Source organism: Tympanuchus pallidicinctus, unplaced genomic scaffold (genome assembly GCF_026119805.1).
Source record: "Tympanuchus pallidicinctus isolate F22 unplaced genomic scaffold, pur_lepc_1.0 scaffold32, whole genome shotgun sequence".
Classification (NCBI taxonomy): Eukaryota; Metazoa; Chordata; class Aves; order Galliformes; family Phasianidae; genus Tympanuchus; species Tympanuchus pallidicinctus.
Window position 1 is genome coordinate 3,484,557 of NW_026294750.1, and position 15,501 is coordinate 3,500,057.

At 49.0% G+C, this 15,501-nt stretch overlaps 1 protein-coding gene across 1 annotated transcript in view; it reads right to left on the bottom strand.

Annotated features, from left to right (window-relative positions):
- Window positions 1–15,501, bottom strand: part of NFASC (neurofascin) — an 80,302-nt gene that overhangs the window by 23,374 nt on the left and 41,427 nt on the right. The window contains exons 10-27 of the mRNA XM_052698523.1: window positions 14,719–14,830; window positions 13,959–14,143; window positions 13,697–13,828; window positions 13,295–13,438; window positions 12,713–12,824; window positions 12,450–12,616; window positions 11,944–12,091; window positions 11,178–11,302; window positions 10,344–10,379; window positions 9,498–9,599; window positions 9,200–9,397; window positions 8,190–8,260; window positions 7,298–7,520; window positions 5,978–6,093; window positions 4,697–4,901; window positions 3,038–3,160; window positions 2,369–2,542; window positions 402–416 (exon numbers count right to left, since the gene is read on the bottom strand). Coding sequence (XP_052554483.1) covers window positions 402–416; window positions 2,369–2,542; window positions 3,038–3,160; window positions 4,697–4,901; window positions 5,978–6,093; window positions 7,298–7,520; window positions 8,190–8,260; window positions 9,200–9,397; window positions 9,498–9,599; window positions 10,344–10,379; window positions 11,178–11,302; window positions 11,944–12,091; window positions 12,450–12,616; window positions 12,713–12,824; window positions 13,295–13,438; window positions 13,697–13,828; window positions 13,959–14,143; window positions 14,719–14,830 — 2,388 coding nt within the window. The remainder of the gene's footprint in view (window positions 1–401; window positions 417–2,368; window positions 2,543–3,037; window positions 3,161–4,696; window positions 4,902–5,977; window positions 6,094–7,297; window positions 7,521–8,189; window positions 8,261–9,199; window positions 9,398–9,497; window positions 9,600–10,343; window positions 10,380–11,177; window positions 11,303–11,943; window positions 12,092–12,449; window positions 12,617–12,712; window positions 12,825–13,294; window positions 13,439–13,696; window positions 13,829–13,958; window positions 14,144–14,718; window positions 14,831–15,501) is intronic.

Below are 15,501 nucleotides of genomic sequence, written 5' to 3' on the forward strand. Positions count from 1 at the left end.
CGCATGCAGACATGCACAGCTGTGGCACAAACATTGTCCTTTACCCTTTCAATGGTCACCAGGAGGCAAAAGAGCAGCACGTTTAGTTAACAGGGTGGGCACCGCCGGTGAAGGTTTCTCTGCATTTCTCAGAGCAGGGATGCTGAGGCTTGAAAAGAGAGAAGGCTGGTGCAGACCTGGGCTTTACAACCTCATCATTCGGGCTAGCTGGCTCCGAGATTTGCTTGGCTACCATTAATCCGCCTGCGGTGCTACCTGCCGTCCTTCCACGTGCCCAATTTAGACCCCGTGCTGCTTCACCTCCCCATTGAAAGGGTTAATGGAGTGCATGCTTAATTGGCAGCGCACGCGAGCGGGTGAGCCTTGCCCCATGCCTGTTACCTCCTCCGCTGGTACAATACCTGGGGTTGGCGTGGCTTCAGAGGGCAGCGCCAAGGATAGAGAGGGGAATACGAGGACAGCGTAGAAGAGAAAGGAAGAGAAAACAAAGGAATAGATAAAACAGCCAGAACACACCAACAGGAGACTCGGACCACTGCACACAGTCAACAGAGACATGAGAGAGAGGACATCAATGCGTTAGCTGCAACACATCGCCCTTCTGTGCAGCACAGACCCTTGGAGCCAGTGGCACACACACCAAGGCAGAGACCCCAGAGGTGTTGGTTCAGCAAAGCTCTTCAGCAGGTGCTTATGTCTCATCCCAGCAAGGACAGGTTTAGACAATGAATTTTGCCTTCATTTTTCTGGTGTCACTCTAAGGGCAGGGCTTATCCTCTGCTGTGAGAGTCGAAGCCTGCCATACAGACCCCCAGAAAGCTGTATTTTGTTTGGATTTCTCAGGTGAATGAGTCTGGCAAGCAGGAAGTAACCCCTGACTGTCAATGGGTTTATCTTTCTTATACTCCTTTTATTCCAGATTCTCCTTTCACACTGCTGCACAACAGCACCGCAACACCCAGCTCACTTAGAGCTGCTAATTGCACACACACATCTGCCATTATCAGGACGTGCCTATGTTGAACTCTACCTCAGGGTTTCACGTTCTGAAATCAACCCGTGCTTCATTTCTGTAACTTTGCTTGAGGATCTGACCCTCCCCAATGCCTGATGACAGTGCTCCATCCTCCCTCCATGCTGCAGGGGCTGCAGCCCTCAGCACTTACCTTGGCATCCTGGCATAGTCTGCACCCACTGCTCTCTGATACAAATCAGTTAAGCAATATCCCATCACCATTCAGGCATTTTTAAGCAATGCTGTCCTTACAGTCACTGTAAGGACACCATATAGAAACAAATCCAGTCCAGCAAATGCTTAAGATACAATCTGGACCACTATCAGCACCAATGACTTCGATCCAATCCCTATGCTCTAAGCTGTTTTTTCAGCAAATCTTCTCTTTTAAGCATCACCTTCCCCCCTTCTCATATTTGCCAATGTGCAACTTTGCTGATTTTTCCTTTAGCATATGCAGCCCCATCTCCGATCCTATCGCATCAATTAGTGATGCTGGAGCCCACTGAAGAGTGTCAGGAAGCATTTCATTTCCTCTGGGTCGTCAGTAGGAATTGCTTTTCCTACTCAGAGCCATTAGTTGGGGAGGAGGAGATGGAGGAAAGGAGACAAAAACTCCATTAAATCTGAGGGCTAACTAAATCATAGGTCTTTTAGCAAATGCTGGAGAAAGGAAAGAGCCGGCTTTTGTCTCCCCGGTTCCCCCAGGGCTCCTGAACTTTCACTTAGTGTGATGAATGCCTCACAAGGGGCGTTTTATCTCGTTAGGAGTCTGGGAGCTGTGGCTCTGCAGTGGGGGTGAGGTCAGCGGCTGGCTGCAGAGTGGCAAGGCAGGGGCACTGAGGTGCACCTCCTTACAGCGGTGCAGAAATCATCAGCCCTGAATTTGGCTCTTACAGAGGTGGCTGAGATTGCGCCTGGCTGCATCACTGAGCTCTGAAGAATCACAGACTCGCTGAGGTTGGGAAAGACCTCTCGGATCACCAAATCCAACCCCAACTCACCGCCACCATGCCCACCTAACCACGTCTCTCAGTGCCACATCTCCACGGTTCTTGAACACCTCCAGGGACGGCGACCCCACCACCTCCCTGAGCAGCTGTGCCAATGTATCACCACTCCTCCTGAGAAGAAACTGTTCCTAATATCCAAACCTAAAGAGACATATTTAAGGTAATCAAGCAAGAGCACACAGGACTGCCTGCCCATTGCTGCAGTAGGTAGCAGACAAACACCAGTTACCTGACACTGGTTACTTTGGGCTGAGGATCATTGGATCCTCTGACCTGCACTTCTTGGCCAACGCTTGTATCATCACCTGCAACCCAGTGCCAGGAGCTGCCCTGCACTCACCTTCATTCAGCAGTGCTGGTGACTCTTCCACTATGACTTCTCCATCTCCCACCTGTGTCCGAGCACGCAGGAAGAATCGATAGCGCGAGATGGGGTCTGTCCTCTGCACGGTGAACCTTGTCTGGTTGGGAGAGAAGTTCTCTACCAGGGTTCTGCCCGTTTTGGATCCGTTAACTGGGGAGGAAAGGCAGGTGGTGGTGGCTTCAGCTTGGGTTCTGCAGCTTGTTACCTGTCCCCAAGGGCAGGACCTGCAGCTGGGGGCAGATATGCCTTGTCTGGGAACATGCTGCTGGGGACATTCAGGGTTGTGGAGGTGGTTAAGGAAAAGCTTAGCACAAGTGTCAAGCATTCAGATAAAACCTGGGGCTCCCCAGACGTCACACTGGGCCATACACTGTGCAGCATCACTTACTGCAGGAGCCTGAGGTCAAGCTGATTTCCCTCGAGGGGCTGAGGATGGAGAACTACTGAGGATCCACAGCCCTCTGTGTTCAACTGTGAGCTGCAGGTGCCCAGCAGCACTCCAGGACTCAGTACCATCAGCTGATGTTAGAAGCATCCCACTCCCTATAGATTGCTTTTGGTGTTAGGCAAGGAGGCAGCTCAGCAGCAAGGAAAATACTGAATGACTTAGCTATTGTCACTAAGAAGATAAGATGTGGAACGTACAGGCTTGGTATCTAAGGTTGTATCCTGTGAGGACTCCATTGGGGTGTTCTGGGTGATCCCACTCCAAATTGATGCTTTCCAGATTTGGCTGTCGGATTCTTAAGTACCTGGGGGAGCTGGGCACTTGGGAGGAGGATGGGAGCAGGAAGAAAAGGGAAAGAAGAAAAAACATACAAGATAACATACCTCACAATACTGTACACATCGCAGGCTGCCTGATAAAACTCAAGACATTCAACCACGTACAAACACGCTCTAAAGGTCAGATGCTGACAGAACAGTAATCTAGGCCAGGAATCATGCTCCAGCCCTGTGTTACCAGCAGCAGAGCAGCTCAGCATGCACCATGCCCTCACACTGGGGACTGCTGTCCCCCATCACCACGCTCAGCCAGGCACCCACAACGGATGCTGCAGCCACGCAGGGAGCACTTTCACAGTTGTGTCCCTTTTTTGTATGTTGTTTGCATATTTTACTGCTGCTGGAGTCTTGTTACTGCCCCTGCTCTCACCCAGCCCCATGTTTATGCCTCATCTATTTATCTGCTGGCATGATAGAAAAAGCAGAACGACTTCTTCCTGCAGAGCATCTTTGTGTTATTAACGTCTGGGGAGCTGTAACGGGAATCCGGTGCAGGTATACAGCAGTCCTTACCCTGAGGAATGTCTGCTTTTATGGCTGCTTATTCAAAGCTAGTAAAGGAAGGAAAGCATTATGACCTATGGAATTTAATTATTCTCCTGGTTTATTCCTAATCGCTGTGCCTTTAAGTGGGGAAAGAGCTTGGTTGACTGATCTGAGAGATTAATGACTTTTTTTTTTCCTCTTAAATGGAAGTTTGGCAGAATATCCATCTCCCAAGCATCAATATATAGCCAATAAAATAGCTTAGTGGAACAGGAAGAAGAAAATCAATAGTTTACATATGCCAAGAGCATTATCCCAATGCGACACGCCTGCAGCCCCTAGGTGAGCGCTAAATCAAGGCACACCCCACCAAGCTGCTGTCCTGGAACAGAACTTCTCCTTTTTAAACAAGCTGAACTAAAGCTGGTGAGTGAAAAACATCAGAAAATGGTGACAGCATCCAAGGAAAGGGCGCAGGAGAAAGAGAGAGTGCTCTCGTGCAGCAGGAAGAAGAAAAAGAAGAGCCCATCGTATTTTGTGTTATTTGAGGCAGGATTTGCTTCCAGCCTCCTCTGTTTCTTCCCCCTGCAATTCTGTAACGCACTGTGCCAAAAACATCTGTGCTAAAGAAAGATTCATGGGCAGCCGCTGAAAGCGCCGCTCCGACAAAAAGTTATCGGCGCCTCTATAAATAGCTCCCGTGACAAGGAGAAAATTAAAATCTCCCATTCCTCCTTGACACGAGCTCTTTGCAGAGCAGAACGAGGCGCTCCCAGCTGAGCAGCCCAATCGGAGGTTGGTGACATTCGTTCAGTCCTGAGGTCTTGCAGGGATTTGACTGAGCGGCGCCGCAGCGCGGGGAGGGCGGGCGATGCGTGGAGGTCAGGCAGCAAACCAAGGGCACGGCACAGCCCGAGCAATGCCTCTTTATGTGCTGTTGGCCAAATCACAGCTCTGCTGCAGAGCTGTGCTCCTCCTGGTTGGCTCTGCAGAGCCTGAGCTGCCCGAAATCGCAGCTCGGCAGGCACGTACCTCCTTCAGGTGTGGGGAACTCCTTGACTTCGCTGCGGGGCCCATCGCCTCTCCCGTTGGTTACAACCATCTCAAGCTTGTAGTTGCTGTAAGGGAACAGCCGGGACACTATGCCCCGGTTTCGGTCTCCAGGAAAACTCACATACTGTCTTTTTTTGGAGACCCACAGGTTCTTCAGCAAACTACTGTCTCTCCAGAAATAGGCCTTCAAGAAACACGCATGGCATGAAGCTTTTCCCATTTGAAATGCAATTGGTTTTCATTAACAAAGCGCAGCTGAACTTTCCTTTTGCAAAGAGCAAAGCGGAGCTCTTCACCTCCCAGCAAGGCAGGTGGGGAAGCACTGGGTTAGGATTAAGGTTAGGCTGCAAAGAGCTGCTTCTGGCTCCAGCTCTCATTGCTGGGCACTGAGCTCTCCCTTCCTGCCCAGATTAATGTTAGGCAAGGCGTGACATGTCCAACCACAATGAGAAATCAGAACTTGGAGAGTCTGTGAATCAGAGCCCCGACAGCAAATCTTATTTCATGCAGAAATAAGATTCATTTGGAAAACAGACCAGAAGAACAGAGCAGAGGGAGAAGAAATGAAAGCAGCAAGCAGGGAGCTCTCCTTACACTTGGTGACTGATTGGAATTGAAGTGTTATAGCTGTCTGCAGCACAGATGCTTTTGGTATCAAGAGTCTTTAACTCTGCTCAGAGGGGCTCTGTTCAGACTTCGTTTGCTTTGAATAGGGTTTATCTTCTACACATAAACACAGGTATTTTACTGTAGCAGTAAATCTTCAACATCAGATGTTAAAAAAAAAACAACAAAAAACAGGATCTATGCTGCCTCTAGTTGCCAGTTAGTACCAAGTACTGGGTTTAGGTTTTGCATGGTTGGTGTCTGTTAAAAGACAATGGTGGTACTTTGGGGATGACACAAAATTGAGCCTGTTTGTACCTATCTGAAGAAGTATGAAGCAGCTCTAGGGCCAGGAGCTGCCTTAGAATCGGTCCCTTGGTGCCTAAGGGCAGTCCCTGTGTCACCCCAGGTCTCAGGGAGCCAAGGGAGATTTACCAACTGCCCAGACGTGGTGAAGGGCAGCCAAAGGCTTCACTCCTGGTGCTGATCCAGAGCAGAGCTCAGCCTGTGGGATGCACCACAGCACAGGGTCAGGGTGGCTGGAGCAGTTTTCTGTCATCCCCATTGCAGGTGGCTCCATCAGCGGGGCCAGCTCAGCTAGTGAGAAGGTTAGCCATATTAATAGACAGTGAGAAGAGATTTGCTTTGGCTCACTCTGTACTCCTTAAGCTGTCCCTGGATGGTGTCCAGGTGCACACGGGTCCATGTCAGAGCAATGGCAGTGCTGTTTAGAACTCTTATCCTAACATCCGTAGGTGCAGCCTTGGGATCTGGGTGTTTGGGGACAAAGCAGAGCATATATCAGGCAACCAGCCCAGCCCAGCCACGCTCCAGCTCTGCCATCTGCTGGTCCCCTGACCATCCTCAGGTTTTTCATGGGGAGAAATTGTGGCCGTTTCTCCCTCTTTCAATTCAGTTTTAGAGGAGCAACAATGGGCCAGTTCTGGACACGTTGGCTGTCCTCCTTTGGGTCAAGTAGACACTATGGCTGCACCAATGTATGTAGTATTCCATTACTTACCTTCATGCTCCACATTTTTTATCTGATCATAAAATATCCTGAGTTGGAAGGGGCCCACAGTGCATGTATTCTTTTTAAGATGAGTACTTTTCTGCAGTGCTTCTACCTCTTGGTGGCCCCAAAGTCAGCCAGCAGGGATCCCTGCTGATTTGAGGCACTGAGAGGAAATGATTTATATTTCTTTTAAAATAAAGTTGTTGGCAGCAAGCTGCATTATCCTCACAGGATCATAGAAGGGAGACCTGGATACTACAGGCAGAAGGTGATACCAGCAGTCCAAAAAGAAGGGGAAAGAGAGCTGAAGAAGCTGGCTGCTCTTCTGCATGAGCAAGTGGAGAGTTTTAAAGGACATAAGTCGAGCCAGCGGTGTGCTGCAAACAGCAGTCCAAGCCTGGGCATAACTGAGGCTGTGTCAGAGGCACAAGAACCCAGCCCAGGGTGACCCAGAGCCTTCTTGGCCACTCGGAAGACCCTTCATCCAAGACGAATCAAAGAATCACAGAATGGCCTGGGTTGACCCTAAAGGCCATCTTGTTTCAACCCCCTTGCTGTGGGTAGGGTTGCCACCCACCAGACCAGGCTGCCCAGAGCCACAGCCAACCTGGCCTTCAATGCCTCCAGGGATGGGGATGAACTTGGTGCTCTGCAGATGGCAGGAGAAAGAAACGAAATGCTGGAATGCAGCCAGAGCTCATCCTGGTGAAATCTTAAGTCTTCCACACTGAATATTTTACAGAGCAAAAGGGAGAGGCTAAGCGGTTCAGGTCACGTAGGCATCTGCAGACAGAGCCCAGAGCACAACTCCGCTTCCTTCTCCCAGTGCCTGAAACTGCATTTTTGTGCCAAATGGAGCAACGCTATAAATACGACCCAGGGAACAGATGCCAACCCACTGACATTAGATGGACTCCAGCTCTGAAACACTTACGAGCTCTGTCAAAGAAAATACTCACAATCTTCCCCTGAATAGCCGATGTAGGTCTCAGGCTCTGGTGCTCTACCAAAGTCATTCTCTGCCTGCACTTTGATCTCGTAGGGGACGTAGATGGGTGTGTTCCAGACGACGTGCCGTGGCGCCTTCACTGTCTCGTTGTACCAACTCCCACGTGGGTCCCTCCGCCTCCATCGCACGATGTAACGCAGGTTGGGCCCATATGCCTGCGTTGCGTTCAGAGGCTGAATGGAGCAAAGCAGAGAAAGAAAGTTGAGAGAGAAAGACGGCTGGATTTCTCTGCTCTGGTGCTCTGAAAAGTTCTGTTCAGCAGCTGATTCGTATTTCCATATTCCATCAGTAAACCTCTAAGATCTACATTTTTTTCCCCAAAAAACACTTATCCTGGCATTCCGAACCCAAGGCAGAACCAAAAGCCATACTTGCATGGAGTTCGGGTAGTACGGTTAGGTTCTGGTTGGAGTTGGTGATCTTGAAGGGCCTTTCCAACCTGAGCAATTCTTATGATTCCATTCTATTCGTTTTCCAGTCCGCGCTCAGTTTCCAGCCTACCAACAGGCTTTGGCTTATTGCAGGATGACACCTACTGGTCGACCAAGAAAACCAAGAGCTGCTCTGTCTGAGAGCCCTGCACGTCTTTGCTGAAGGGACCACACTCTGCAAGCATCCCTACTAACCTTCACCTGTGATCCAGCACCTTTTCTTTGTCTATTTCTAAATCACAAGCCTTCTTGTTGGCACTAACAATTAATAGTCGTATCTTCTGCCTTTCATCCTTTGTGATAATTTTTTGTGTGATACATCACACGCACTAGAGACCCTGAGCTCTATCTTAGTATCAGGGACCATAATGATAAGATTGGATTGCAGAGAACAGTCAAGGAAGAACTCACCGTCCAGGTTATCTCCATGTTGTTTTTTTGGGTCCCTGCTCCTTGAACTCCCGTTGGGTTAATTTCAGGTCCTGAAATTCACATGGGGAGAAAAAATAAATAAAGTGCTGGAAAAAATGACCCTTTCTGTGGTTAAAACCCATTTACAGCGCAGGTCAAAATTAGTTCCAAAACAGAAGTTAATAGCCTGATTTTCCAGAAGTTTCAAGTTCCCATTCAGGTTAATGGAACACGAGACTTTCCAGCACTCTTGAAAACCAGGTCGCTTATTTAGGATCCTTCACTTTTTTTTTTTTCTTTCCTTTCTCTCTCCCAAAATCTTGTCCTAAATCTTTAAAAGACACCCATTGTGAAGCAACCCCAGGAGCCAAGTCTGACCCTTTAGAATCATCCACAGCAAGAAGAGCAATGTCAAAACCCAACACTAGATGCCAGCAGATATTGCATCTACAAAGGTCAAATGGAGACATGCAGCAAAACTGCTGAGCTTCCTGTGAGCTTCTCATATGACTTTTCCCAAGCATTGTCCAATGCACAAAGCTCCAGGCACACTCCAAAGACTGAGCCTTGGTTGTGGACTGCAGCACACTTTATTCTGGCATAAGCCTGGGCTCCTGCCTGGCTTTAGCAGCAGGCAATGAATTAGCAAATTTGGAACAAAATGTCTTTTGCTCGTGGCCACTTTACATTTGGAAGTCTGTTTTTCCAAGAGCTTCCTGTGGTCAGAAAGGATGAAAGATTTCTTTTGGAAAGCTTCTCTGTATGGTGTGACTAGCCTTCCTTCAACAGATTCTGCCAGAAGAGCCACTGGGTAACTCATGCCATTCAAGCCCTGCTGCTCCACAGGACCTCCCTCACAGCCTTGAGGTGCAATTTATGAAATCACCCCCCAGCAAACACCTGCATGGACCAGCTCACCCCCTTCCTGTACCCAGTGAGGGGAAAAACTCAGCCCAAAGCGATGGCAGCAATGGGATCCACCCCAAGGTGCTGCAATGACCGCTACTCACGTGCACCGCTGGTCTGGTATCGTTCCGAAGGCGTGCTGGGCAGGCTGCTGCCCACGTCGTTCACTGCAATCACCCGAAATTGGTAGTTGACGTAAGGAGAGAGGCTCAGGACGGCCGAGTTGACATTCCCAGGATACCTGGAGTGGTTGTGCCACGTGCCGGGCTGGAATCGGTCCTCCTCAAATTGGACGATGTAGTCTGAGGGGAGGATGGAGGAATCAGAGCCCACCATGAGGAGGTTTCCCCACACCCCACAGGAGAAGACCGAAGGATCCGTGGCTGTGGGGCCGGCACTGACCTGTGATGGGACTGTTGTTGTCATCTCCAGGAATCCACGTCAGCTTCACGCTCCTCTCAGCCAGGTCTGACAGCTCCAGGTCCCGTGGCCGGTCGGGTCGCTCTGGTGGCCAAATAATGAGATAAATGAGGCTGAAACATCCCAGCAGCATCCAATCCCACCCCTTCTCCCGGCCTGGACCCACAGGAGGAGACGTGCTTTGCAGCGTGTCTCACATCCCTCTGCTCTCAGTGTGTTTTGTTACTAAATACAAATGTGCTCATGTATTAATTGTGCCTTGCCTCGTAACCTGAGCTGCCCTCTGTATGCACTGACATTATCTAGTGCTGGGAGCACGATGGTGGCTTAGCAGGATATATGATCTTACAGCACACTGCATGCAACCGTTCAGAAAGTAATTGCAAATAGAATGGGAAGGACACCAAACCTAACTGAAAATACATACTCGGTTATTGCGCTGCGGGCACAATTCCGCTGTCTTGTCACAACACACTGAGCCACCTCATGCACCAACAGTAACAGCAGCACCTTATTTTCATATAAAAATCAAGGGATTCAACATGATTTATTTTCTCTACTCTCAGGGCTCATTTCCAGCTATGGATAGGGTGATTCTTGCACTCTAGAATTGTCACCAGTCTAGATGTCAAAAAACGAGATGTCACGTTTCTACTCGTGGCCATCTGGATGGGTTCTTGAGGACAACTTGAGCTGGACATGGAAGCACCATCTCCCAGCGTGCTCAATCACTACACCTTGATTTTCTGTAGGCGTTATTGGCAAGGCAAAAAAAAAACCAAATCAACACCCAAAAGAAAATAAACCGAATGAATTAGTGATGATTACCTTTAGGTAACTCTCTCAAACGGTTAGCAGGGATTGCTGCAAGGTAAGACATTGGATGTTAACAGTGTTAGTTGAGTCATTAAGCTTGGGTGGTGAAAGGAGAACCTGGTAAATACGAAGTCACACAGTCACAGATCCCACCTGGGGACCAGAGAGAGCACATCCTTCCCCCAGAGACCCTCAGCTCCGCACACCTTCTTTCATGTTTCTATTAGAAAGTTAATTAGCTATTAGGGGAAGAGGAAGGGAAATAAATTAAGCCCAGTCATATTATTAGGGGTATGGGATTTGTATTGCACTCCTGCTCTGGTATGGCAGTGTGGGTCTATGCCAGCATCACCGTTGGGTTGGGGCACTGCCAGAAACAAAGTTCCTCCTCAAGAATGGAAGGGGTTGAGGGCAGGGACTGATAGACTTGGGATGTTTTCAGAGTAGATCTGGCAGTGAACGGGTATGGAGGATGGGTTTTGGGTTGAAAAGGGGGGGGCCTGCGAGCAGTTCACTCACCCCCTGGTTGACAGCATCCTGAGATTCAGTAAGTTCAGTTGCAAATGTGAGCTTCAGCAGGCCACATTTGGGTATTTTTAGCTCTATGTAATAACTGCTTTTCTTTTTGTGTCAAAGGCAAGTTTCCTTCAACAGCACTGAGAGAGGCTGAGATCGGGCTGCACATCCTTGCCAAGTCCTGCAGCAACCCAATAATTGCTCTGCCAGCAACTGAGCATCATCTCTGCTTTAGAGGACAGCCCTGTGCCCACAGATCAACCTTTCGGTGTGAAATCAACCTCCTGCAGTGCAGATGAAGCACTGAGTGCACTGGGAGGACAGCCTTACCTAGCACGGTGAGGTAGGCTTTAGCTGAGTCCTTGTCCAGCTCCGTGCTGGCCACGCAGGTGTAATCACCCTGATCCTTCTCAGCCACGCCGTATATCGTCAGACCATCGTCTTCTTTCTTCATCCTTAAAGGGATGAAAGCAATAATCACACCACTGTTCCCAAGAGAATTAAGGAGCAGGATTGAAGACGAGCTGTTCTCTGATAAAATACACAAAAGAGTCCAAAGAGAAGAGGAGTACATCTCTGGCCTGAAGATTTTATCAACTGGGGATGCATTGAGTTACTCTTGGAAACCTCATTTTCTAAAGAACCAGTGAATTTGCTCTGGTATTTATCTGGAAGAGTCACACTTTTGGGAAAGCAGGCTCACCTCTGACCAGCTCATGTCCTGTGATGACATCTCATTATTTCACAAGAAGTGATTCGGGATGTGGAAAGGAAATTACAGCTACACCACTGGCACAGATAAACATTAACTTTGGAGGAGCTTGTTATTAACCTGCCTGTTTTTATCAAGATGTCCTAAAATATCTGTAAATAAAGCCTAAGGTCGATGTCTTGATTTACTGGTAAGTCAATTTTAACTGCTAGGCAGCCTCACTATTATCCTCAGCTAATAACATTACAAGTATCAAGAACAGTCGTCGTCGCCCAGATGGGAACTCAGTGTTTGTCCTTATTATCCCTGGTGCCTCCTGAAACACTTTGCAGTGGGGGAATAAAGATCCTGGTGAGAAGACAGATGGAAGCGTTCATCACAGACCTGTTCCCAATGTAGAGAGGAGCGTCGTCCTTCAGCCAGGTGACCGTCAGCTTCAACGTTGGGTCGTGCTTCACGCGGCAGTGCAGGCGAGGCATGGAGCCCCTCTTCACCACCTGATCTTCGGGGCCTCTCACAATCCTGGTGGGGTCTGCAAAGCACCCCAAAGGAAGTATCAGCATGTCAGCTTGGAACTCGATCAGAGCTTAAGAGTGGTGTCACTCGGTAGGACAAGCATGCATGACGGCTGCTCGCCTCTAACCACCTCTGATACAGATGCTTGCAAACAAACTACTTTAACAAACCACTAATTCATGCTGAAAAAATACCAACTTCTCTGTCTCAGCAAAAAATTTGCTCAATGGAGGGGAAAAAAAAAAAGATTCTGAATATATTTCAGTTATTCCCGATGCATCTTTTGTGTTTCTTTTTGCAGTGCTCACAGCTCAAGCCGCGAGATTCATGTGATCCAAGAGCATCTTTTGCTCTTGAGTTCATTGCATTCCTACCTTTGACTTCCAGGCGAACCTGGGCCTCAGCTTTGCCCAGGATGTTGGTGGCAACACAGGTGTAGATGCCCTGATCCTCCTTCCGAGCCATGCTCATCTCCAAGCTCCCGTTCTCATGTGCTTTGTAGTTCCCTCCATCCAGCGTGTTCCCCTGGCCATTCTTAAACCTCACAGCCATACAAAGTACTGTTGTAAGGGAAGAAAGAGCAGGAAACCGCCTTCCCAGCCCCATGGGTGGGCAGGGGATGTGCTACACTCCTTACCATCGCAGGGTGGGGATGGGTGAGCCAAAGAAGGGGCAGTCCAGCCGGGTCCTGTTGTACTGGATGACTTTGATGAGCTGGTTGCGAGGGGCCAGTATCCGTGGTGGCACATCTGCAAAGCATCAAAGATGACAGCTATTGAATGAGTGGACTCGATGCTCTTAGTGGTCTTTTCCAGTCTTAACAAATCTATGACTCTACGGCTCTACACTGAGCTTTTCAAGACTTAATAGAGCTTTTCCATCCCCTTTCCAACCTCACTCTGTGAAACAGAGGTGCTCCAACAGTGCTGGCTGATATATGGCTACCAACTTTTATCCCGAAGCCCCATTGCAGAGGCCACCTACCCACATACATCATTCTCAGAGTAGCTGACAGCACAGAGAATATAGGGATAACTTGCAAGGAAACTTGAGTACAGGGCATTTATCTTCCACAAGAATGGAAGCATTAACCATCATTCTGCATGGAAAAGCATTTCATGAGCTGACACGCTGCTGGATTCTGATGGTCACTCCTTTTGAGAGAGTTTCCTTCCTCATCCATGTGCACTAGGGCTCACCTGTCCACACAGGCACCTACCCAGGACACTGACAAAGGCATTGGCAAGGAGGTAGCCGTGCTCGTTGGAAGCATTGCACTGGTACACAGCGCTGCTGCCGATCTGCGTGTCTCGAAACACAATGGTATCTCCAGCCACCTCTCTGCTTGGGTTGGGTGGAGAACCTTCGAAATAAGGAAGACAGAAAGGACGCTTTTCATTAAATTTTAAATTAAAGCTCACAAGATGCTGCATTTTTTTACTCATCTTCACATCTCAGCCCAGATAAAGAGACAGTGGCATGCGATGGGCCTCCAGAGACACGGCTCAGCTGGCCATGACGCAGCCAAGCCAGTGCCCCAGTGGCAGCTCTGGCTCCCATGGTCAGCCACGAGACCCTTGGCTATGTTTTCATATAGGAGGTGCAGATCTTCCTGGCTCACCTTCAATGGGCTCTCCATTCACCAACCACTGGATTGAAGGCTTGGGGTTCCCATTGGCTCGACACACCAACCTGCCATCCTCACCAGGGGCCAAAATGAGATTCTGTGGCTCATCCAGCCAATAAGGGGCAGCTTTAAGACACACAGATGGAACAGTTACACACAGAGCAAACTGGAGCAGATGGCCTCCAGAGGATCCCAAGCTCCCCTCTCAATTTCTGGCTGTGAAAGTGAAGGAGATGGTGAAGTAAAAGTGACGTACCCTTCACTCTCACCGAGATCGTGTGGCGGATGCTGCCCATCTTGTTGGATGCCAGGCAGAAATACTCCCCAGAGTCTTCCTCCGAGACGTTGGAGATACGAAGGGCCTTGTTAAAGTTTTCCAGCTTGGTTTTGCCCACTGGGAGCTCACCTCCTTTCTTGTACCACATGATATCTGGTGCTGGTCTAAGGAGAGGGAAGGAAATAAAAGCTCTTGCAAGACAACTTTCCTAATACAAATCATGCACTTAAAACCTTCTAAACCCAAGGAGAAAGACCTCCGGGCCACTCTTTTACCTACCACAGCCCCTCCACTAGGACCTGGACATCACCAGATGGTGAGGAGTGGGATTTTTGTCCTACCTTGTGCCCGGGAAGTGCTGCCAAAGTCCCACCCCATGCCCAGGACAATTCTGCTTGTACTACAAACATCCTCACCTGCACTTCATACAGTGTGCTAAAGGGCCACCCGAGAGATCTGTAACTCCCTGTAAGGACAAATTGATGGGGCATCATCTTTGGACAGCAAGTATCTGAAGATACCTCTTGCTCTGAGCAGTGCTGCAGAACTCAGCTCTCCTGTCTGCTTTCATGCTCCTACCCTTTCAGTAAGTTACAGGAATATTGTTAATAGCAGTTAATACAAAATGAATGGCGTGCTCCATTCATTGCTGGTATTTTCACCAGCAGTTCAGCATTAAAGCTATGAGAGCACCTCATGGGGGCTGCTGGTGACCACCCACTCCCATCATGGTACGTACACTCCTGATGCAATGCACTCCAGCAACAGGTCCACCCCTCGGAGCACCATCTGGCTGCTGGAGGTCCCGTATGGGTACATGAAGCTGGGTGTTGTTTCTGTAACCCCTCGGGCTGAGATCAGCAGGAAAGAAAATCAAGAAGAAAAAAAAAAAAACAAAAACAGAGCACTTTTAAATTCTCCTTCTCTGCAGCATCGGAAGGGTTCAGGGTTCAGCAACAGGATTCACCCAGAAATATACCTGAAAACTAGAGAAGGGCTTAAAGTCACTTTTAAGGTAAGAAGACGTAGTGGAGAGAGGATGTTTGGCAGGCAGGGAGAAGAAAGAAGAAAAAGGATGGGCCGAGGAAACAGAACCATGGGGATGGGGCACCAGGAGAGCCCAGATCCCTAACAGGGCAGCGCCAACCCTGCTCACCCTACTTCCAGCATGGGGCTGGAATCAGATGAGACATGGAAACACTGATGGACAGAACACTTAGTGAAGGACAGTAGTGACAAATGGGCACAAGAAGGGTACATGAGACAGCTGAGCCACGGAGATCCCCATGGGATGGAGGATGCCAGAGCTCTGGCAGCATCACGTAGGTTCCCACTCTTACTGGGAGCTGCTGGGCCTGGAAGGATGGAGCTGTGTGGGGATGGAGCAGAGCTGAAGACATTGGGATGGGACAGGAACGTTTAATGGGAAACAACCAGGGGATAGACAAGACAGCTCCCTACAAATACACACAGCGAAGGTCTCTTTGTGAGAGAAAAAAAAAATTATTAATGGAATAGTTTC